We start from the raw sequence: 22,607 nt of genomic DNA on the forward strand, positions 1-22,607 counted from the left end.
CAAAATAGTTTTAAAAATATCGAGAATATTTAAAAAACATTATTGAGTTATTAAATTTTTTATTAATATTCTTAAACTTAACAAAAAAAACTAAAAAACACATTAATTTTTTTTTTAAATTAAAAAAATACTTTTAATTTTTTTTAATTTAAAAATACGCCTAAAATGTCTCTATATATATAATTTATAAAAAAATATTTTAAATGTAAATGATGTTAATGTTAATTTTAACATTTTACGGGTATTTTTTAAAACCTAATATAATTTTTTTTAAAGAATATTAGTGTTAGTGATTTTGTGCAATTTTAATTTTAAAGCCCTTTTTTCATTTGTTTCTTTTATTATTATTTTTTTATTTTGTATTACTTCTTCCTCCAATTATTTTTTTTTCTCGATTTTCTAATTTTATTTTCATTTTATTTTATTTTCATTTTATTTTATTTTTGTTTTTTGTTTTTTTAAATATATATTTTTTAATTCAATTTGTATGTTTATGTAATTATTAAAATTTATTACCAAACATAAAATCCTAAAATTTAAGTAAATTAAAATTATTTTAATAATACAAGTTAATAAAAATGAAATAGTCAACTTAATCTAAAATTAAATTATGTAATAATTTTTAAAAGTTTGAGGATATTTTTGAAAGAAAGAGTAGGAATCATCCTCCACAGTGGTACGATAGTGTCCACTTTGAGCATAAGCTGTCATGGATTTGCTTTGGACTTCCCAAAATGTCATACGAATGGAGTTGTTAACTTCTCCTTACTAATAGTTATATATTGTGAGCCGTTGTTGCCACTCTCTTGTTTACATATACAACGTTCTCTTTCAAAAATCTCTCTCTGCCATAGTTTTTTAAAACCATTTTGTTAAATCGAGGCCAGAGGCTCGAGTATATGTCGCTTGGCCGTAGGCGATGTAAAGAACGAATTGGCTTAGCTCACTCGTCGTTGGAAAGTGAGTACCGTACAATCGTAAGACCGCTGTCATCAATAATGCGATTGTGACAAATGGTATCCTATGGTCTTCCACTAAATTAACGAAAGTGAGACTCACACCCAATAATCGTCAACAAATAGGACGTAAATTTACTTTCTTTAAATAAAAAAAAAAAAGTTAAAATTTACCTAAAATTTACTGTATTATACGAGCAAATGGGGTAATTTTGATGGGTAATTTCTGAACAACCATGGCCACTCTTGGATACGCTGAAGAGTCGAGTCAGCCCTGCCTCAATTTCGTGACCCCACTCTTCATCCGACCCTATAAAATGATTTCTTCTCTCTTTCTCTCAGACACCTGTTCATCTGATTCAACACTCTTCCAATGGCGGATTTCTCTTCTGTCAAGTCCACCGCCATGATTTCCCCTGATGAAGCTCTCAGAATTGTGCTGGAAGTCGCTCAACGCCTCCCGCCCGTTGCCGTCTCTCTTCACGATGCTCTTGGTAAGGTCTTGGCTCAAGACATTCGCGCTCCTGACCCTTTGCCTCCTTATCCAGCCTCCATTAAGGTAGTTCCACTATCCAGTGAGCTCAATTTTTGTTCATCTGGACTTGAGTTTTTATGTTAGGTTTAGGATCGGTCGTTTTCTTAGTTGACCTGAAGAAAATTTGATTGCTACTCGTGGAGCTTGATGGAGTTTGTTTGTGGTTTTTACTTGTTCTTTGGTTTTTGATTGGAGAAATGAAATGATGTCGGATTGCTTGGTTGGAGTGGAAGAGAACGTTCTTGCTTCCAGTGGAGATGATAGATTATGTTTCAGTGGATTTTCTTTTTGCTTTGTTTTCTGATTGGAAGACATTATGTTGTTCTAATGTCTGATTTTTGAAATTCTTTTGAAGTGTGAGGGCCTCATGACACTTGGGAATCGTTCTTGTAGGATGGTTATGCAGTGGTTGCTTCAGATGGGCCTGGGGATTATCCGGTGATTACAGAATCTAGAGCTGGAAATGATGGAGTTGGTGTGACAGTTACTCCGGGAACCGTTGCCTATGTAACCACTGGAGGTGCTTTTCTAATCATATTTGATCATAACCAAGTTGCCATTTTGTGGTTAGCATGTGCTTAAAGAGGGTTTAGTGCTGAGAACATTAATTTTGTTGTTAGACTACATTACATATGTGCTTGAGTGATTAAGTAGTGTAGTTAATTAGCGTTTCTTGCTGAAAATTTCGAAAGGAGTTCTTGTTGATGTACTGATAGTATCCTTTTCTGAGAAGAGAAACAATTTCATTGAGAGATGAAATAGGTGGGGTTAAAATTCTTGACACCTTAGGAAAAATCTCCCATTTAAAATCAAAGACGAGAGGCTAATCTGAGAAAGGATGTTTACATTTATACCAGTGTATAGCATGAAAAAGAACATAATCCAAAAAAATAGTAAAAGGTCGAGAAGGTATCCCTGAAAATTCAAGCATTCTGTTCGTCCCAAAGATACTAGAGGAAAACCCTACCGACAGCCAACTATACAACCTTCTTGGCACCTTAAAAGGGATGTCCCACAAAAATAGTGGCCAACATATTAACAACGCAATTAGGAATGATGTTTGGTTGTTGGATATCTCCTAGCTAAAAAATTTCTATGTGATGCTCTAGTAAAGGAGGAATATATGAATGAATCTAAACTACATTCGAATCAGAGTGATCTTGATCATATGATGGTTGAGAAAGGCTTAAAAAAATTGAAGTTACTTCCTATACCAATAACGTGCACCTGAGCAAGAAAAGAAAAGGTGCTGTTGGTTTTCCCCATTCAGTCTACACATAACACACCAGCTTGGTGGATCGGTAGCAGTTCTGGAACAATGAGATAAAGGTTTGATCCAAAGTATTCAAGGACATCATGATGAGACTTAGAGTTAAGAGCAACTTTGGTAGTGCTAAGCCTGATTTTTTTTTTTTTTTTTTTTTTTTTATGTGGATAGCAGCTTAACAGCCTAAATACCTCTCACAAAGTGTAGAGAAGAAATTCACAGCTTTTGTAGTCTCCCAAAATCTGCCCCGTGTGTTTCGAGAATGATGGGACCCGTGACCATCTTTTGTCCACTGCATTGTTGCCTTGCAAGGGTGGAATTTTATCTGCGAACCATTTGAGTTTGTGGTACCCCTTGAGGTGGAAGATGGAGTTTCTAAATGTCTGTCCGGCTGTTGGTTTAAGGATAAAACCAGGTTTCTTTTGTTGAATGTGGTTTGGGCCCTCCAGCTTCTATGGAAAGAAAGAAACTCTAGAATATCTTTACATTAGTATGAATCTTTTGTTAATTTTTGTGACTGTGTATGGTGTATAGCCTTAAATTTGAGTGTCCTTGACAAATCTTTTATAATGCTCCTATCATTCGTATCAGTCTATGTCGAAGGCCTTTGGTTTAACTTCTTTTTTGGTGTAGGACCATCTTATCTTTATGGCCTTCAGGTTGTTTTTTGAGACTTGGAGTAATGAAATCAAATCTATAGTTGTGTATTATCGTTTTCAATTTAAACTCAGATCGGTTATATAAAAAGTTAAAAAAGAGAACGGTCATTGTGTTATTCAACTGTTTTCTTCTCTTTTCTTACTGTCTTGATTTTTTCCCTTCTGAAATACCGATTCATTCTTCTTGTTACATTTTTAAGGACCAATACCTGATGGTGCTGATGCGGTAGTTCAAGTTGAGGACACGGAAAAAATTGAATCCAAGCATGTTAAAATAATGGTGAAAGCCAGGAAGGGTGCTGATATCCGCCCAGTGGTATTAGTTCATTACTTTCTTTTTAAAGAAAATAAAAACTTTATCTTCAAAGGTTCTATTGCAATGACAATTATTTATGAGGAAATGAACAATTTTCTTGAGAGAATACAACACAAATAATTCAAACGGACAAGAATTATACCGAAGTGTTAAGCACAAAGAGGAACAAAGAAAAATTGAAATAATGAATGCAATTTTTTTAGATGTAAAAGAACTACCATTAACAACTAAAGAATTCATTAGAATGGAAGTTATGTTGTGGTCTCTTTGGCAATAGGCTAGAGGAGTTGAGCTCTTCTTGGTCACCCTTTCTTCACCTTCTTGTAAAATAACTCCTCTTCAGTCTTCAGTAGATACTGATTGGTAAGCTTTTTCAAAGCACCCTCGGTTGGTAAGCTTTTTCAAAGCACCCTCGGTTATCTTTCCATATTATTTTTCACTTTCAACTTTTTATTGAAAAGCAGTGCTTCGTTTTCAACATTCTATTGATAATTGCATAAACTTTCAACACCAGACTTATTATGAAAAGGAAATGAGTTTCTCTTCCATCTCAGTTAAAGGGTGGAAATATCCTCCATTATCATTTTCAGTGGAGGCTAAATCTTTTAGTATGGCTTTTGATGGAGATAAAATGGAGGAAAAGTTTGTATAGAGAAAAGGAACTGTTTTTTCTCTGTTTTATGCGGTTGTTTAGTTCTAACTCGGAGGTTGTTTGAGGAGTATACAGTTAGAGCAAAGGGGTACCGAATTCATTAGACAATTCTAGATTGACGACTATCATTTATGGATGAAGTCTTTAACTTGCGTGGATGTGTCCTTGAAATTTTGTAAATTAAAACCTCAACTTTATCATTGGTATCAACATTTTACTCCATTGAAGCCTATATGCAGTTTTCTCCTAAGAAGAGGTAGGGAGAAGGAAAGAAATCGAGGAGGGAGACCTAGTTATGTATCATCTACTTGAAGGAAGGTTCTTTGATGGGGACCTATCAAAAACTAAAGAAAAATAAGATTGACCTTTGCGAAATATTGAAGGAGATTGGATTGAATGCTTGTTTAGTTGACTTGCCTCATCTACGTATATCTAACACATACAAAGTACCTTTTTTTGACAAAATATTTTCTTTCCAGCGGAATTCCAGATTTCCACCTAAACTTCAGCAGTAAGGTTAGGAATCTGGGTAATAGCTATGGATCCATCTCAACTATTGATGGAATTGTAAATTTATTAACCCAAATAACCTTCACTTAGTTGATGGATCCAAACTCTTGGGATATGCTCTACGGTATTTGGATTAGGTTAGTTTGAGTTATTTTGATCTCTCTTTTTATTTTATTTTATTTAGTTGAGAAAAGAAATGTGAAACTACTTTAGAGATATATTCATATATTTTCGTACATTGAGTTAAAAAGAAAGTTCAATGTCATCTTTCATGTTATGCAAGATTAAACTTCAAGTATTTGAGCCAATTATTTTTTGAGAATTATTGGAGAGTAAAATAATCTCAATAAGTGGAATGAAATTATTAATGCACGTGTAATTTTATTATCCTAATGCGAACGAACTGTTTCGTTTTTCTCTAAACTTGGGTTAGTTTGGTTCACCCAACCCAACCCAAATGATTATAGGGCTAAGTTACCAACATGGACTGCATTGTTATTCTTGATAATTAAAATAAATGTTCGCTTAATGCAAGGCTGCTCATCCAATTCAAGTTGGAAACTATTTGCGAGCAATTCTTAGGAAGAAAAATATAAAAGCCCTTCAACCAGATTCTACACTTTTCTTTTCACCAAGAACGGTTATCATGTGACTGGATCTGTAGGAGGCCAGTGAACAGATATCAGCAAACTTCTAAACACAGTTGGGTTCATGCAGTCAATTTTTTTTTTTTTTTTGGCTATGGTATATTGGTTGTTGAACATTGAAGAATGATGTTTGATTTGAGTCAACATGTTATTTGGCCATATTTTTGGATATGAATTTTTGTTCTGGTTAAAATCTTTATATAGTGAGGACTGTGTTCCATAAGGACTCAAAGTTGAAGCTTTGGTGCAATTTATTCAGTATGGGAGATTTGTTTTTTCCCCCCCATTTTTTCACTTTTGGTTAGGCATGAGGCTTTACTGCTGCAAATATCTTTACTAAAAAGTGATATTTTTATTCATTTCCTGTGGACATGGTTTATGTATTGCTGGACCTGGTTATTAGACTTGTGTTTCTTCTATCACCTGTACTTGAAAAGCTCATGATACTGCCTTCCCAGGGTTGTGATATCGAGAAGGATGCTCTTGTTTTAAAAGCTGGTGATAAAATAGGTGCTTCAGAAATTGGCCTGCTTGCTACTGTGGGTGTCATGACAGTGAAGGTATTATAGTGCCTGATATATTTTGTGTTTAGTCATATGTTCTCTCATCCATCTCCTTTCGGATTTACTTTTAATGTTGTATAATAGGTATATCCTACGCCTGTAGTTGCCGTTCTTTCTACAGGGGATGAACTTGTAGAGCCCCAGACTGGATGTCTGGGTCGTGGGCAGGTATTATGGAACATTGCTTCCCTTTGACCTCCTGTATATTTAGCAATTATGTATGTCTAAGCCTTCATACTAGCCTTATTATTTTTTCAAGAGAGATGTTTTACCTGATAAAAGAATTCCTTAATGTGCATAGTGAGGTATTTAGTCATATATTCTTTATACTCGTTAATATGTAAATTTATGTTTTTTAGTTGTACAAAATTTTTATTTGACAAAACAAGTTGTGTAGATTAGGGATTCAAACCGTGCTATGTTACTTGCTGCTGCTGTTCAACACCAATGCAAAGTTATCGACCTTGGTATTGCTAGAGATGATGAAAGTGAGCTTGAGAAGATCTTGGAAAATGCCTTTTCTGCTGGAGCTAACATCCTTCTAACTTCGGGCGGTGTTTCAATGGGAGATAGGGATTATGTCAAGCCATTACTTTCGAAGAAAGGAATTGTATATTTTAATGCGGTATGTAGATGGTTGTTGAAATGCTTTTACTCAGTTGTCCCATTCTTTGTAGTTTTGGTCATGGAATTGAAAATGTCTTTTCAGGTCTTCATGAGGCCTGGGAAACCTGTGACTTTTGCAGAGATCAAACCAGATAAAACAGAAAAGAAGGAATTGAATCAGATTCTTGCATTTGGGTTGCCTGGAAATCCTGTGAGCTCTTTAGTTTGTTTCCAACTATTTGTAGTCCCCGCCATCCGCCAACTTGGTGGTTGGGAAAACCCTCATCTTCTAAGGTACCTGAAAAATTCTCTCTCTCTCTTTTTTTTAATCATCCCCCTTCCTATTTCTTTAATATTTTATACTCGATTACCCGTTTTTCTCTATAAAATGCAGAGTGCGAGTACGTCTTTCAGAGCCAATAAAGTCAGATCCTATTCGACCACTGTTTCATTGTGCAATTGTCAAGTGGAAAGATAATGATGGGTCTGGAAACCCTGGGTAAGTTGGGGTAAATCTGATTCATTGGCCTTCACTCAGTAGGATCCCTTGTCTTGTAAGATAACACGAGCTTGCAACTTATCACTCTCTGTTGCATCTCAACTTTCTCGAATATCCTTTATATGTTATTGATTTGAAATAACTGTTGTTTGGATCAGCTTCTCTGCTGAGAGTACTGGTCAACAGGTGAGCAGCAGACTTTTGAATTTGAAATCTGCCAGTGCTTTGTTGGAATTGCCACCAACAGGAAATATTATAGCTGCTGGAAATTCTGTATCAGCTATTGTTATTTCTGATATAAGCGGTATTGCTGGTTGTGCCAACTCCTTATCATCTGATTCAACCGTTTCTCCGAAAATTAATAAACCCAAAGAAATTAGCACCAGTCAGGCTCAAGATATCGGGTCTAAAGTAGCTATTCTTACGGTGAGTGATACTGTTGCATCCGGGGCTGGTCCTGATCGAAGGTATGAATTTAACAATCATTTTCCCTCCTTGTTGTGTATGTTTTTTGTTCTAGCGATTTATATTGGTTTGTTTGCTAGTAGGATTAGGGGTTTCTTGAGTTCTTTTTTGGTTGCACCTTGGATGGTAGAGATGGTGATGTCAAGCAAGACGGTCGAGATTGTCTTGTTCCTAAAAGTCTTGTAGCTCATTTCAATCCAAAGAGCCTACCAGAAAGCATTCCTCTAAACTAAGTCACATAGACACAGACATGACTGATGTCAATTTCTAAAATCTAAGACCCGGGCACGTTGGGGATACGTCATTCTTTAGGATATATATAAGTTCAGTATAAAAAATCTAAACATGTTCCACTAAAAGGCCTCAGCGTTGGTGGCAAACAAGGTTAGCAGTGGTGACTGCTGCTATTTCCTTTCTCTTCCTCGTGAATTGCATATAGAAGGGAAGGGTAGTAGGGTTATTTATTATATATTATTATTATTTAGCTTTTAATGTCTTTTTCATGTTTTTTTTTTGTTAAGAAATTATAATTTGGCGTGTTGGATACGTGTCCGATGCTTGTCCTTGTCCGACATGTGTCTAACATGGACACTCTGCTTAAAATAGAGTGTCCATGCTTAATAGCCTCAAAGGAACCTAGATTTATTAAGGAGCACCAACTAAAAAGAACCTATATTTTCTATGTAGAAGGCCCATGAAATCAATAATATTATCTTAGTTCTTCTATCAACGAAGTCTTTTTTAAGATAGAAGAGCGACTGATCGATATTTGTGTCCCTCGATCAATTCTCTATATCATCGATCTGCAACGATGTTAAGGTCTTCTGATAAAAGGTATCATGTAATTCTTTGACATAGAAGTTGGTGAGAATGTGTGGTTTTTTCTTAGGAAATCCAATATCTTATGATATGCATCTGGATACTCCTCTTTGAATGTTTGTTTCTTAGAGGCCACTATATTGATGCTAAATAAAAATGAGCGAAGCTGGTATTGTATTCTTCCCTGTTGAAGAGGAAAGTGGAAAATATTGAATGCTTCGCAACAAGTTTCATGAAATAATTTGGGATTTCAAGTCTTGGACAAACAGATTACCATATTCTTATACTTGAAACTTTTACCTGTTGTTTCATCAGATTTTATCAAATAGAGAGCAACCCTTGAAATAATAAATGTTTTGCACAATAAATCTGGTAAAGCACAAAGGATCTTTCTAATATCCTTGCGTACTAAGAGAAATATCGAGAATATTATTAGGATATCATCCACAGTGGATTGTGGATGCGAGAGAGCTCAAAAGGACACAGACACACACACTTCTACAGCGTCCTCCATCTTGCTGTCTGCTACCCTTCACTTCCTTTGCAGACCGGACGATCGAACTGCAAAGGTCTTCCCACCACGCGAAGTTCAAACCCTACCAGAGAGATAGAACTTAATCGAAAACTGGTCTCAAATCTCTTTACAATCGAAGGTGAAAGTGGGAAAAAGACGATGAAACCTTTTCTTCTTTCTTTGTCAGGCGACTTGTTAGGAGTAGGGGCTTTCTTACTCCGTTAAAACTAGTGCTTCAGAAATACATTGACTCCATCCCGGCATTAAAAACGGCCGTGATACCCTAGATATCAACACGCACACACCTCGGTGATATTATCAAATAAAAATTTCTTTGGTCTGTCAAGAAATACTACTATTATTATTATATGAAAAGTTAACATAATGTATGAGTGAAGCTCACTTGACTCCCCTTGTGTTTTTCACCATTGTCATGAAGGCTTGACAAAAGGTTTCTTTCTTTTCTATAGTGGACCAAGGGCTGTTTCTATTGTCCAAACCTCATCAGAAAAATTAGGAGGGGTCAGTATTGTTGCAACAGCTATTGTCTCAGACGATGTCAGCAAAATTCAAGATGTTCTTGTGAAATGGTGTGACATTGACAAAGTGGATCTTATTCTCACACTAGGTAATATTTCGCTAAATTCGATCTTCCCTGGCCGTGGTGCAATGCTTTTATCCAGTTCCCTTTATTTATCTTTTTGTTAAAATTAATCTCCGTCTAGGTGGAACTGGATTTTCCCCAAGAGACGTGACGCCTGAAGCTACGAAACCATTATTGCATAAAGAAACCCCTGGTCTACTATATGTTATGATGCAAGAGAGCCTTAAGGTCAATATTCGGAAGTCTGCTGCATATTGTTGTTTAATTGTTCTGCTATCATATACTTTTATGCTGCACAGTAATTTTGATTGCTCTTAAGCTAATCGTGAACGTTCCGTGATAGGTAACGCCATTTGCTGTGCTCTCACGTTCTGCAGCTGGGATTCGAGGATCAACCCTGGTAATGCCAACAGTTTTCTTTTCATATTTTTGTTTAGCTCTTTTTAGGAGGAAATAGCCTTGAGGAGATGCTGAAACCTTTCATTGAACCAGCATTAAGTAGTGTTAGAAAGTATAGAATCATATTTACATTAAAGAGAAGAAAGAGTAGACCAATATAAGCCCCGAGAAAATCCTATAAAATCTTATTTTTCGAAGATCCTGATATCCCGTAACGGCCCAAACTCACTGTTAACAAATATTGTCATTTTTGGGTCTATTAGGGAAATGTTTCCATACCCTTATAAAGAATGTTTCGTTCCCCTCTCCAACCGATGTGAGATCTCACAATAGATCAATTAATTTTTAAAAAATTTAAAATTTTCGTGGATCATTTAAAGTGTAGGACATACTAGGCACCAAATTAAAAGTTTAGGGACATTAAACACCTTTAAAGATTCATGCACCAAATAGACACAAACCTCAAAGTTTAGCAGGAAACTTGTAATTTACTTAACCAACCGAATTTGGGACCTCGTTGTTCTTTTTATTTCACCTAGTGATTATCTCGGTCAGTCTAGTTCCTATAGAATCTATCATTGAAATACCCCTACTGGGCGATAGGGTTAAGTGGAACGAAAAGGGTTTTCCACGAGATGAGAAATTCAAACTATTAGCCTCACACGAGGTTTGTGAACAAGTGATTGTTTGATAACAAGCAAGGAATGCTCGTCTTTCTGCTGAACAGGATGTATTGAACTCATAATTCATTAGATACTTTTTATGAATGTCAACTATCACAAGTAAATTACTCCTCGTTGTTCAATCGAGTACCCAATGATCTCATGTTATTTGTGTTCAGATCATCAACATGCCCGGAAATCCAAACGCTGCAGCGGAGTGCATGGAGGCATTACTCCCAAGCCTTAAACATGCATTGAAGCAAATAAAAGGGGACAAGAGAGAGAAACATCCTCGTCATGTTCCTCATGCCGAAGCAACACCAACCAACATTTGGGAGCAGAGTTATAAGGTGGCTTCTGAAGGTGTAAGTGAAACTGGGTGCTCTTGTTCTCATTAAAAAAATGCAATGTTCTGCTATATTAATCACTCAAACTTGCAAGTTTTTGTCCAATAATCTATCGTTTATTTTCAACCGTTCATCATGAAGATGGCCCTTTAGAATGTCTCTGTAGATTCATCTCAACCTTCAGATGTTTGGATGCTTAGAAGAGTCTTTTGTTTCAACTAGTGTCATTACAAAAGTTTAATATGACTTATTAGAGTGTTTCGTACGTGTTTATTTTGTTCTTAAACTTCGAAAATTGTCTAGTGGGTCTTTGAATTTTTCAATTTTATGTCTGTTCGGTCCTACCTATTTGATATTTTTAAAAATTCATATATCTACTAGGCCTAGAATGGAAAGTGTCGAGTCCTATCAAACATAAAATTTAATTTTATTCTCTATATATAATTATCAAAATTAAAAGTTGAAGGATTAAATTCAGGAAATAAAAAATTCAAAATTCTTTGATTTATTACACTTTAAAGTTCACAAGAACTTCCAAGTTTAATGTTTAAACTTGTAAATTAGTATTTTTTTTAATGGTGGGTGAGAGGATTTGAATATCTGACCTCTTAATTAATGATATACGTCTTTCTGACCTCTTAATTAATGATATACATCTTTGTTATATATTATTATCAACCTTAGATTAATATTATCACGTCGTTTTGTCTTTGTAAAAGCTTAATGAATATAATAATTTAATTAAAAAAAAGTCGCATGTCTTTTGGAGTCGGTGAAGTCTGTTCATGAAGAAATAGGATTGAGAGAATATATTGAACATCAAAAACTTTAAATTAACGATATTATATTACATTGCATTATTTAATAAAGTTTCGTACTTTGTCAATATTCTAAAAATACTCATAAATTTTTATTTAATTTTTTTTAAAATACCATTATCAATTTTGAATGAAAATGGTACGTATTTTATTTTAAAAATTAGTGTTACAAAATACTTTAAAAATAGTATTAACACCCAACTTTTATTTATAAAAAAAGAGTTAAAAAATGTTCTTATCATCGATGTATGGACAGAAACTATCGACACTTCATAGATCATCTCCAAACTTTTTAATATTATTTTTGATACATGATACTACTATAAGGGTATTTTTGAACTAACTTTTTGAAAGCTTAAGGGTATATCGGAAACACTTTTGAAAGTTAAAGTGTATTTTTAAAATTCTACTGAAAGTTCAAGGATATTTTCGAGATAAATATTAATGTTTCCATCCATTCTAATGGTAGTGATATATATATTCTTAGGATTTAAACGAAAATAAGTAGTCATTTCTAATTCTTTTAAGTCTTTCTTAGTCATCATATTCTTAAGACTGTTTTCATTTCGATGTACACAGTTCATTCATATATCTTATATTTACTCGGGTGTGACAAAAAGTGCGTAAATTTGTTAGATAAAAATTAATTCATTTGGTCAATTACCCAAATTTTGATTTCTCATATCCATGTTTTTTTTTTCTCCCATTTAAAAAACCGAACAAATGGCGAAAAAAGACAAAAATGCCCCGTCATGATGGAATTGAGTCATAGACAAGACAATTCTATTGCTTGACAGGAGAGGAAATGAGCTACTTCACCGGACCGCTACATGAGCCTCCAGTAGTTTACCAAAGAAATGAATAAGTCGGGCATTCCCGGCCCACCAAGCGAAACAAACCGGTTCTTGGTCACGACACCAGCTAGAAAGTTCCATTAAATAAAGAAAGAGTCTTTCCCCTCGATTTGATACCGCTCTTGCGGCCGAGCAATAAAATAAAATAAGCTTTAAAGTTAGTCTATTAATTTACTGTTAATTTTTTATAATAAGATAAAATAATATATATTAAATCAAAATAAATGAAAAGAGAATTAGATTCTTCGATTGTAATTGCTATCTTATTGGATAACTTTTCGATGGGATTCTTTTCATCTTACCTCCCACGTGACGACATGAATATTTTTTTTTGGAATGAAATTTATTGTTCTTCTAAATAATTTCAAACTTAGGTTAATAATCATTATTAAAAATAATTAAATTTAGTTCTAAATTTATTGTTAATTAATATATATATATTATTTAATTGTATTATTACTTTCGAAAGGTTAGATAAAAATAAATTTATCGTAGTTAGTTCCAAACTTCGAGCCTGTTAGATGAAAGTATCCCACATCGGTTAGTTTAGGGAATGATAATAAGTTTATAATAAAAAATACAATCTCCATTAGAATGAGACATTTCGGAGAAGCCCAAAGCAAAACCATGAGAGCTTATTTTCAAAGTGGACAATATCATACCATTGTGGAAAGTTGTGTTCGTCTAACAGAGCTCAGGATGTCAATCACTTTTAGATAAAAAATTATAATAAAATTTGTTTCGTTGATTTTTGTAGTTAAATTAATAAAAATATTCATAAATTTTGATTTTAAAATGTTTAAAAAATATTTTAAATTTTAAAAAGTTTTATTAATAACCTTCCATTTTTTAAAAAAGGTTTGAAAACTCAGTAACAAACATCATTTACCGTTATTATTATTAATATATTTATGAAAACAGTCTAAAGTTCATGAATATTTTTGAAACAGGGTACCAACCAACCCTAGTGTATTTTTATTTTTTAAAAAAAAATTAAAAAAATTAATAAAAAAAATAGATATTTTAAAAATAAGTATCTATGTTTTTCATTGGAGTAAAAATATTTTTTAATATTTTTAATTTAATGGCATTTTAATTTTTTTTTTTAAAGTTTAAAAGAATATTATTGAAATTTAAGATAAACAGCCATCAACGAAATAAAATTCCCAAAATACAGAGATTATTTCACTAATTTTATTATTATTATTATTATTAGAACATAATCAGAATTCAGTGGCTATATGAACGTGAGAATGTCTGGATAATTTGGAATCAACGATTGTAAAACCCGGCCTCGATTCTGGCGACAGGGTTGGTGGTGATGTAAGAGAGAGAGAGAGAGAGAAAAAACAAGTGAGGATCAAAATCAAAGGGGGTGTTGATTTTTGGTGGGGATTTGAGAGAGAAAAAGAGAGAAATCTGAGTTTAAATGACCCTACTTCCATTGAAATCACTCGATTCCTTCGGAATATCATCGTGTTCTTCCTCATCCACCAGTATTGCACTCAGAAGAGGAACAATTACACCATTTTCGTACCTCCTTGTCTCCTCCATCCACCGTCGTCCTTCCCTTCGCTTATCGATTCGCACTACTTCCACTGTTGTTAGGTATTTCTTTTGTTCTTTTACTTTTCTCTTACTCTATGATCAATTTCTGTGTTGTGGATGCTATTGCGGTTGTTTTTGTTATGGTTTTGTGATCTGGATATGGATTATGGAGGGTATTTTTAAGCTGAATCTTTGGAATTAAGCTTTAAATGACCTAATGGAGTTGTGGGATCGAAGTAGATGAACGTGAAGGGCTCCGACTTCTTGTCTTTCAATTTTGTCTGGTTTTTGGGTTGGAAACTTTTTGTTTCGTGTTCTTAATGTTCTTAATGTTCTTCCTTGATTTGGCTACACATGATAAGGTGGCTGACGGTTTTCTTCTCTTTTTTGCTCTAATGCCGATTTGGTAACTCAGTTTCACCATTTCGATTTGTTTACAAGCTCCATAAGATTTGAACTAATGATGCTTATCTTTTGCTTTTTTTGTTGCACTTGGACGTGTTTGGCTCTTGTTCATGTGAAAATTTTCATTGTAAACACTTCAAATTCTAATCACGAGGTCAGGCTAGATAAATAATGAGTTCATAGGGAATTAGTTTAAGTCATCGTGACCACCTACTTAAGATTTAATATTCGAGTTACTTCGACAATCGAATGTGTTCAATCAGCATTCGTTTATGAGAATAGTCAAGGTACGCACAAGCTTCTGTTCGGATGCTCACGGATATCAAAAAGAAAAGAGAAAACTTAAAATTCTTTCAGTCCCTGAAGTTGGCCCCGATGGCGCAACGCTGCCTAGAAATTAGTGAGCTAAGATTATTCTTTTATACTAGAGGAATCTATGAAATTGTAATTGAAGAAGATGGTTGATTTATAGTTTTTTTCCCGGTTCATTAAGGGTTGTATCGTGTTATTATGTAACAGAGCAATGGCATCCCACGTTGTTGGTTATCCTCGTATTGGTCCGAAGAGAGAACTTAAATTTGCCTTGGAGTCTTTCTGGGATGGGAAGAGCACTGCTGATGACTTGCAGAAAGTGGCTACTGATCTCAGGGCATCTATTTGGAAGCAGATGGCCGATGCTGGAATTAAGTTTATCCCTAGCAACACTTTTTCGTATTACGATCAAGTGCTCGACACTGCAACTATGCTTGGTGCTGTTCCTTCAAGATATGGATGGAACGGTGGTGAGATTGGATTTGACACGTACTTCTCCATGGCTAGAGGGAACGCTTCGGTTCCTGCCATGGAAATGACAAAGTGGTTTGACACCAACTAGTAAGTGAAAGCTTATATGCATTTCCCTACCTTTTTACGATACTTTTTCCGTAAGACTTATATTAGTTGATGATGCAAGGAATGTAATGATGTGCGTGTTTTATTACAGCCATTACATCGTCCCCGAGCTGAGTCCTGAAGATAAATTCACTTATGCATCTCACAAAGCAGTAAACGAGTACAAGGAAGCTAAAGCTGTAAGTTTTCTTATAGAAAAAATTGAAAAGAAAAACACTTCAAAGGAACTGCTATGCTGTTTTGAACTGACAAGCACCTTTTTTCTTTTTTTGAGTAACAATTATTACCTTTTTCCCCTTATACTCCCACTTTTCTATGCAGCTCGGAGTCGAGACCATCCCAGTTCTTGTAGGCCCTGTGTCCTTCTTGTTGCTATCGAAACCCGCCAAGGGAGTTGAGAAATCCTTTTCACTTCTCTCTCTAGTCGACAAAATTCTTCCCATTTATAAGTCAGTCTTTCTTTGCCTCTTTCTGGAAGTCCGTCCCACGTTATTTCGGTTCCACTCTCTTCTTCTTGACTGTTATTGGTGCCTGCAGAGAAGTTGTTTCAGAGCTGAAGGCTGCTGGTGCCACATGGATTCAATTTGATGAGCCTACACTTGTGAAAGATCTTGATGCACACCAGTTACAAGCATTTGCTCATGCCTACTCGGAGCTGGAATCAGTCTTATCCGGTTTAAATGTTCTGATCGAGACATATTTTGCTGATGTTCCGGCTGAGGCATACAAGACCCTCACATCTTTGAAGGGTGTCTCTGGTTATGGATTTGATCTTGTTCGTGGAACGCAGACACTTGATCTTATCAAAGGCGAATTTCCTTCAGGAAAATATCTCTTTGCTGGAGTTGTCGATGGAAGAAACATATGGTCAAATGACCTTCAAGCTTCCCTAAATACTTTGGAGGCGTTACAAAATGTCGTTGGGAAAGGTGCTTGTTTCTTAACTTGCTAGTACATTTTACATTTGCGTGGATACATTTTCAAACTTTAAACAGTGGTAATATATGCCGTTCTTTTGTGTCGTTGACAGAAAATATTGTCGTCTCCACTTCATGCTCTCTTCTTCACACTGCTGTTGATTTGGCGAACGAAACGAAATTAGACGATGAAATTAAGTCATGGCTTGCTTTTGCCGCGCAGAAAGTTGTTGAAGTTAATGCCTTGGCCAAGGCATTATCTGGACATAAAGATGAGGTACTTTATTTGTCTGCTTTTGACCTTGCAATGGGAACTTAGGGACGGGGTGTTGTACCTTAAATGAAACGGTGTAACCTTTGGCTAGGTGCGTTATCTGGCTCGAGTACTGAGAATACTTTTAACCTTAGTTTATTTGACGTGCCATGGAAATCTGTAGTTGCGTAGGAACTGAAGATATTAAAATTTAAGCTTATAATGTTCACTTCTTCTAGGCGTATTTTTCGGCCAATGCTGCAGCTCAAGCTTCAAGGAAATCATCCCCAAGAGTGACAAATGAGGCTGTCCAAAAAGCTGTAAGAATTTATCTGAAGTATATTAGTATCATTTTGTAATATCGCTTTATATTCTTGCACATCATGCGCTCAATCCGATTTCTGTTTTGACTTGCTTAGGCTGCTGCTCTGAAGAGCTCTGACCACCGCCGGGCGACTAATGTAAGTGTCAGGTTAGATGCTCAGCAGAAGAAGTTGAAGCTTCCAAAGCTACCTACCACAACAATTGGATCCTTCCCTCAAACTATGGATCTTAGAAGAGTGCGACGCGAATTCAAAGCGAAAAAGTACGCCTTTTGGTCTTTGGATATTGTTGTTTGTCCTCGGAAAAGTAGTGTTATTAATTTTACAATATTCTTGCATCCTGTTCCTTTAGAATCTCTGAGGAAGTCTATGTCAGCAACATCAAGGAGGAAATCAATAAAGTTGTTCAGCTTCAGGAAGAGCTCGGTATCGATGTCTTGGTGCATGGAGAGCCTGAGGTAAGCATTTGTTGCAAACGAACGCTGAAGAACCTTTAACGAACCATATATTGTCTCAGGTAAAAGAAATGTGGCATCTGAATTTCTGTTCATGTCTCAGAGAAATGATATGGTTGAGTACTTTGGAGAGCAACTGTCTGGCTTCGCCTTCACTGTCAATGGTTGGGTCCAATCCTATGGATCCCGTTGCGTTAAGCCACCTATCATCTACGGTGATGTCAGTCGTCCAAAACCCATGACCGTCTTTTGGTCGACAATGGCTCAGAGCATGACGAAGCGACCTATGAAGGGAATGCTTACCGGTCCAGTGACAATCTTGAACTGGTCTTTTGTTAGAAATGACCAACCAAGGTAGTAAAATTGAATGAACTGTTTTACCAAGGGCAGTTTGCAGTAGTTAACTCAATATAACCCCTGGTTGTTCATAGGTTCGAGACATGCTACCAAATCGCCTTAGCCATTAAGGACGAGGTTGAGGATCTCGAGAAGGCTGGTATTACTGTCATCCAGATTGACGAGGCAGCACTGAGAGAGGGTTTGCCTCTCCGAAAGTCCGAGGAAAATTTCTACTTGAATTGGGCTGTTCATTCGTTCCGAATCACCAACTGTGGTGTTCAAGATACCACCCAGGTTCTTTTCTCCTCTCTCCTTTTCTTTTAGATCAATGATCTCTCTCGTAAAATTTGCTTTGGCTGTTGGTTAGGCATTGGTATGTGTCGTTTTCATTGTCTTGTTCATATTTTGGTGTCGTGTTTTCTGCGTCGAGTTGTATAACGGTCTTGTCAATGACATAGTTAACTTTGTGAGTTTGATGACTGCAGATCCACACCCACATGTGCTACTCGAACTTCAATGACATCATCCATTCGATAATCGACATGGATGCTGATGTGATCACCATCGAGAATTCCAGGTCAGATGAGAAGCTTCTGTCTGTCTTCCGCGAGGGAGTAAAATATGGTGCTGGAATCGGACCTGGAGTCTACGACATCCATTCACCCCGTATCCCCTCGACCGACGAAATTGCTGACAGGATCAACAAGATGCTTGCTGTTCTGGAAAGCAACATCCTCTGGGTGAACCCCGATTGCGGTCTCAAAACCCGAAAGTACACCGAAGTCAAGCCTGCCCTCCTCAACATGGTCGATGCTGCTAAGCTCCTTCGCTCACAACTGGCCAGTGCCAAGTAAGTTTGAGAATGCTGTGGAGCTTTTTTTTTACCTTAGGATACAAAAAAACATAAATTTTCAATAAGATTTTGGCGTTCTAGTGAAGTGATCTTGCTCTCTTTCTTGGAATGTCTTCATTTTCTTGGGGAAGTAATGAGAAATGTTAATCAAACTCCTATTGTGGCTTTTGTTTATTAAAGCCATTCTTTTGTTAGGTTAGATTATTAGTCGTGTTTTTTAGTTCACCGACATGTTAGGCTAGAAACTTGAACGTTTGAACTTTTGATTGACAAGGATATATGCCTTGACCAATTTGAGGAGTCGTACTTTACGTAACGCTCAAAAAGATATCGTTGAAGTTCGAGTCCTTGTCGTAAACATACTATTTAGTCAGGTTTTTTCGTTCATCGACATGTTAGGCTAGAAACTTGAATGTTTGAACTTTTGACTGACAACGGATATATGCCTTGAACTAACTTGAGGAGTCTTACTTTACGTAATGCTCAAAAAGATGTTGTTGAAGTTCGAGTTGTAGTCGTAAATATACTATTTAGTCGTGTTTTTTAGTTCACCGACATGTTAGGCTAGAAACTTGAATGTTTATACTTTTGACTGACAATGGGCATATGTCTTGACCAATTTGAGGAGTCGGACTTTACGTAATTCTCAAAAAGACGTCGTTGAAGTTCGAGTCGTAGTCGTAAATATACTATTTAGACGTGTTTTTTAGCTCACCCACATGTTAGGCTAGAAATTTGAATGTTTGAACTTTTGACCGACAATGGGCATATGCCTCAGACCAATTTTAGGAGTCGTAGTTTATGTAACACTCAAAAAGATGTCGTTGAAGTTCGAGTCAGAGTGAAATAAGGTTTAGTCGAATTAATGTTTCGTCTTTCCTCTCCCTTAGGAGTTAAGTCGAATGAATCTCTTTTCTTTTACCGATCGTAAAACATAGGAAAAGGTTTAAGGTTTTGGTTTGATCTTATTCTTTTACTTACTGTAAAGGTGAAGTAGCAGCTCTATAGCAATTTTATTCTCGTGCCCGAATCCGGGGCAACGAATTTGGTTCCATTGTTCGCTCGTAAACTAGATGTTGATTCATAGCTTCTTCTTCTTCACCACTGTTGCTCCATATGATCATTGTTTGTAAGATTGAGATACACAATGACAAAAACAGCAGCAGCCCCTAGAGCCAAATTCACCATATTTCTCCTCAACCATTCTCCTCTTCTCACCCGTCCAATCCCTCGAGTAGAGGCGGTGGGCGGCGGTTGGGATTCCGCCTTGGGCTCCGATGGCTGAGCCGGTGGGTTGTTGGAAGAGACGGCGGAGGTTTTTCTGGGCTGCGTCACGTAGAGGATGCCTTTCTCAAACTCGGCAGAGATCTTGTTAGTATCAGCATCTTCTGGGATATCGATTTCGTTGAGGAATCGGAGCCACTTGCCGCTGGTGAGCCTCCGTTCGCCGGAGATCCTCAACTTTCCGGTGGATGTCACCCGAACTTCCAGATTGTTGCGTGTGAAACCTGCAGAAAAGATCGAAAATTCAATGGTAAATTCAAATTTTCATAAATTAAAAATTGTTTGTGTTTTCAACAATTTAATTTAATTTCTATTTTATTTTTAAGCTATTTGATCTAACGGTATTCTGAAAATCTGATACATCCAAAAATTTGTTAAATTCAACAAATTCAAATTTATTATTAATTTAAAAAAAAAAATATATATATATATATATATATTTGTTTACAATATAATTATATATATTTAATATTAATTTATTTTTAATAACGCTTAAAAATAATATATAGTAATTTGGAAGGTTATTTTTAAAAATATATTAAAATTAAATTAGTGAAAATACATTTTGAAACTGGCAAAACTCAAAGTGGAAAATGTCAAACCTAAGAGGTGGACGAGAAGAAGATGAGACTCGGGATGATGAAGGCAATCGAGTAGAGGCTCAAAATCCCGATAGCTTTTGAACGAAGAATCCATCGGCATTGCGTTTGATTTTTCTCTCCGGTAATTCTAATTTCTCTTTCGCTCTAACTTCTCTTGATGACTATTTCTTTCGATGTCTTCGAGGCATTCTTTATATCGAACGGAAATCTTGATTCGAAACCTGTTTCTGAAAATCTAAGAATTTCTTCGGGATTAGTAATTCCTTCGCTTGAAGCTTTCTTTGTGCTTTGGCCATGACAGTTGTTTCGATCTTGATCCGAAATCCGCCTCCTCTGAAGTTTGCGAGAAATCCGCTTCCTGAAGTTGCAATCGCAAATAGGAATTTCTTTGAGATTAGTAATTCCTTTGCTTAAAGCTTTCTTTGTGCTTCGGCCATGGCAATTGTTTGATGCAAGAGGGTTAAGAGATGTGTTGTTTTGGTCACTTTGTCCATTGGTAAAGCGGAGATTCTTTTTGTTTCTTTCTTCTACACTTCTCTCGTTAGTGGAGATTTCTTTTCTCCCTTAAACACACTTCGTAATGTAATCTAAGCTTTGATTCAAGTTATTGTAATACGATAGGTCTTGTCTATTTTGATTATAGTTCTTTAGAATTTTTTAGTTTCGATTTCACCCCTATTCTTATAAAAAAAATCCACTGATCTTTTAACGATGAACCACTCTAATACAACAAGGTGTTGGATCGATATGGCATCAATATGGCAACCGTGGATGGGTGAATAGCTTTTCAACCCTGATTAAATTTTTCTAATAATAATAAAGTTTAATATCATGCAATAAAACTTAATAATAATTTAGAATTTAAATATAAAAAGGGTTAGAAAATATAACATCGGAAAAGGGTTCGAAAATATAACACCGGAAAAGGGTTAGAAAATATAACACCGGAAAAGGGTTAGAAAATATAACACCATAGTTTTAGAGTGGTTCGGTCAAACTTGACCACTCCACTCCCGAAACGCCTATTGGGAATTTGAATAAACCTTTTTCGACTCTTTCCTCGGATCAGAGTCCAACCGCTACACCGCTTTTTTTACGAGTTCAAAAGCAAACTCAATCCTTTCCACGACTCAGGATTAAACCGGTACAATTGTCTGAAATTTTATAAGAACACAACTCTCTGAAATAGTAGATTTAGAATTCAACCGTTACACCACTCTTTTTACGAGTTCAAGAGCAAATTCAATTTTTTCCACGGCTCAGGATCAAACCGAAAATTTTATAGAAACAGACATGGTAGATTTACAATTTTCTCATAATACAACATACACGTAGATAAACAAAAATAAAATTGGAAGCTTCGGAGAGAGAAGAACAATAAGACTTTTAAAAGAAAGTTTAGATGAGGAAAATATGGAAGTTTGTATTATGTTCTATGTTCTGTGTGTTGTAAGATACGAAGAGGTGAGAGTTTAAATAGTGATCGAGCTGAAGGACCATCAAAAATAATATTTATTTATTTTTAAATTTAACGTAAAAAACTATAAACCACATGTTTTATATATATATATATATATAAATATAATAATATAATAAAAAAAAATAACCGAAAAGTTTTATAAATCTAATTGAAATAATTTTATACCACAAATAATTTTCTTTCAATTTTTATGAACAGGTAATTGAAATAATTTTATAATTCAAATATTTTTCAAAAAAACTCCATCGTTTGTTACTCTGTCAAAGTTATAAATGTCATACTTCGATTGATCAATAATGTCAATTTTGCTGATGGTCCATGATGACAATTTTGTCACCACATCATCACGTCGGGTATCTTGTTTTGAATTTGATTGGTCTATGATGTCAATTTTGCCACCACATCATCACGTCGGGTATCTTGTTTTGACTAAAACTTCTTCGTTTTAGCTCTAATTTGAGTGAACCAAAGAAGACGTTAAAATCGTTATTCCCAACCTTACACTTACAAAATACTGATAATTGTTAATAATGGAATGTTATCATTAAAATATCAATTAATTATT

The 22,607-nt window shown here is 35.5% G+C and overlaps 3 protein-coding genes across 4 annotated transcripts; 2 read left to right on the forward strand and 1 right to left on the reverse strand.

The window, feature by feature from the left end:
* Positions 1–1,288: 1,288 nt before the first annotated feature.
* On the forward strand, positions 1,289–11,300 carry LOC111461625 (molybdopterin biosynthesis protein CNX1). Of its 2 annotated transcripts, XM_023105223.1 has the most exons (13): positions 1,289–1,515; positions 1,885–2,011; positions 3,618–3,733; positions 6,001–6,102; positions 6,190–6,273; positions 6,503–6,730; positions 6,815–7,005; positions 7,106–7,210; positions 7,369–7,677; positions 9,479–9,636; positions 9,734–9,840; positions 9,956–10,012; positions 10,853–11,300. In XM_023105223.1, the coding sequence occupies exons 1-13, from the start codon at positions 1,330–1,332 to the stop codon at positions 11,069–11,071; spliced, it is 1,989 nt and encodes a 662-aa protein (XP_022960991.1). In that variant the 5' UTR covers positions 1,289–1,329; the 3' UTR covers positions 11,072–11,300. The 2 variants fall into 2 exon arrangements, with proteins under 2 accessions (XP_022960991.1, XP_022960992.1); XM_023105224.1 differs by lacking the exons at positions 1,289–1,515; positions 3,618–3,733 and having other exon boundaries at positions 1,906–2,011; positions 10,853–11,156.
* A 2,644-nt stretch (positions 11,301–13,944) lies between these two features.
* LOC111461556 (5-methyltetrahydropteroyltriglutamate--homocysteine methyltransferase 1-like) lies at positions 13,945–18,968 on the forward strand. The gene is made up of 12 exons (XM_023105125.1): positions 13,945–14,300; positions 15,165–15,518; positions 15,628–15,715; positions 15,858–15,985; positions 16,074–16,465; positions 16,567–16,730; positions 16,946–17,026; positions 17,126–17,292; positions 17,382–17,487; positions 17,588–17,838; positions 17,916–18,117; positions 18,309–18,968. Exons 1-12 carry the CDS (start codon positions 14,122–14,124, stop codon positions 18,675–18,677), a joined length of 2,481 nt encoding a protein of 826 aa, XP_022960893.1. The 5' UTR covers positions 13,945–14,121; the 3' UTR covers positions 18,678–18,968.
* Positions 18,969–19,657: 689 nt separating this feature from the next.
* LOC111461558 (inactive protein RESTRICTED TEV MOVEMENT 2-like) lies at positions 19,658–20,698 on the reverse strand. The gene is made up of 2 exons (XM_023105128.1): positions 20,563–20,698; positions 19,658–20,184 (listed from the first exon to the last, which is right to left on the reverse strand). Exons 1-2 carry the CDS (start codon positions 20,660–20,662, stop codon positions 19,775–19,777), a joined length of 510 nt encoding a protein of 169 aa, XP_022960896.1. The 5' UTR covers positions 20,663–20,698; the 3' UTR covers positions 19,658–19,774.
* Between the last annotated feature and the right edge of the window lie 1,909 nt (positions 20,699–22,607).

Source organism: Cucurbita moschata, unplaced genomic scaffold (assembly GCF_002738365.1).
Source record: "Cucurbita moschata cultivar Rifu unplaced genomic scaffold, Cmos_1.0 Cmo_Scf00025, whole genome shotgun sequence".
Taxonomy (NCBI): Eukaryota; Viridiplantae; Streptophyta; class Magnoliopsida; order Cucurbitales; family Cucurbitaceae; genus Cucurbita; species Cucurbita moschata.

Coding starts and splice junctions, on each gene's coding strand:
- LOC111461625 (XM_023105223.1), top strand. CDS start 1,330: ATGGCGGATTTCTCTTCTGTCAAGTCCACCGCCATGATTTCCCCTGAT. Junction 6,103..6,189: donor TGGGTGTCATGACAGTGAAG/GTATTATAGTGC, acceptor GTTGTATAATAG/GTATATCCTACGCCTGTAGT. Junction 7,678..9,478: donor GGGGCTGGTCCTGATCGAAG/GTATGAATTTAA, acceptor TCTTTTCTATAG/TGGACCAAGGGCTGTTTCTA.
- LOC111461556 (XM_023105125.1), top strand. CDS start 14,122: ATGACCCTACTTCCATTGAAATCACTCGATTCCTTCGGAATATCATCG. Junction 16,466..16,566: donor ACAAAATGTCGTTGGGAAAG/GTGCTTGTTTCT, acceptor TGTCGTTGACAG/AAAATATTGTCGTCTCCACT. Junction 17,293..17,381: donor CGCGAATTCAAAGCGAAAAA/GTACGCCTTTTG, acceptor CTGTTCCTTTAG/AATCTCTGAGGAAGTCTATG.
- LOC111461558 (XM_023105128.1), bottom strand. CDS start 20,662: ATGCCGATGGATTCTTCGTTCAAAAGCTATCGGGATTTTGAGCCTCTA. Junction 20,185..20,562: donor TCTTCTCGTCCACCTCTTAG/GTTTGACATTTT, acceptor TCTTTTCTGCAG/GTTTCACACGCAACAATCTG.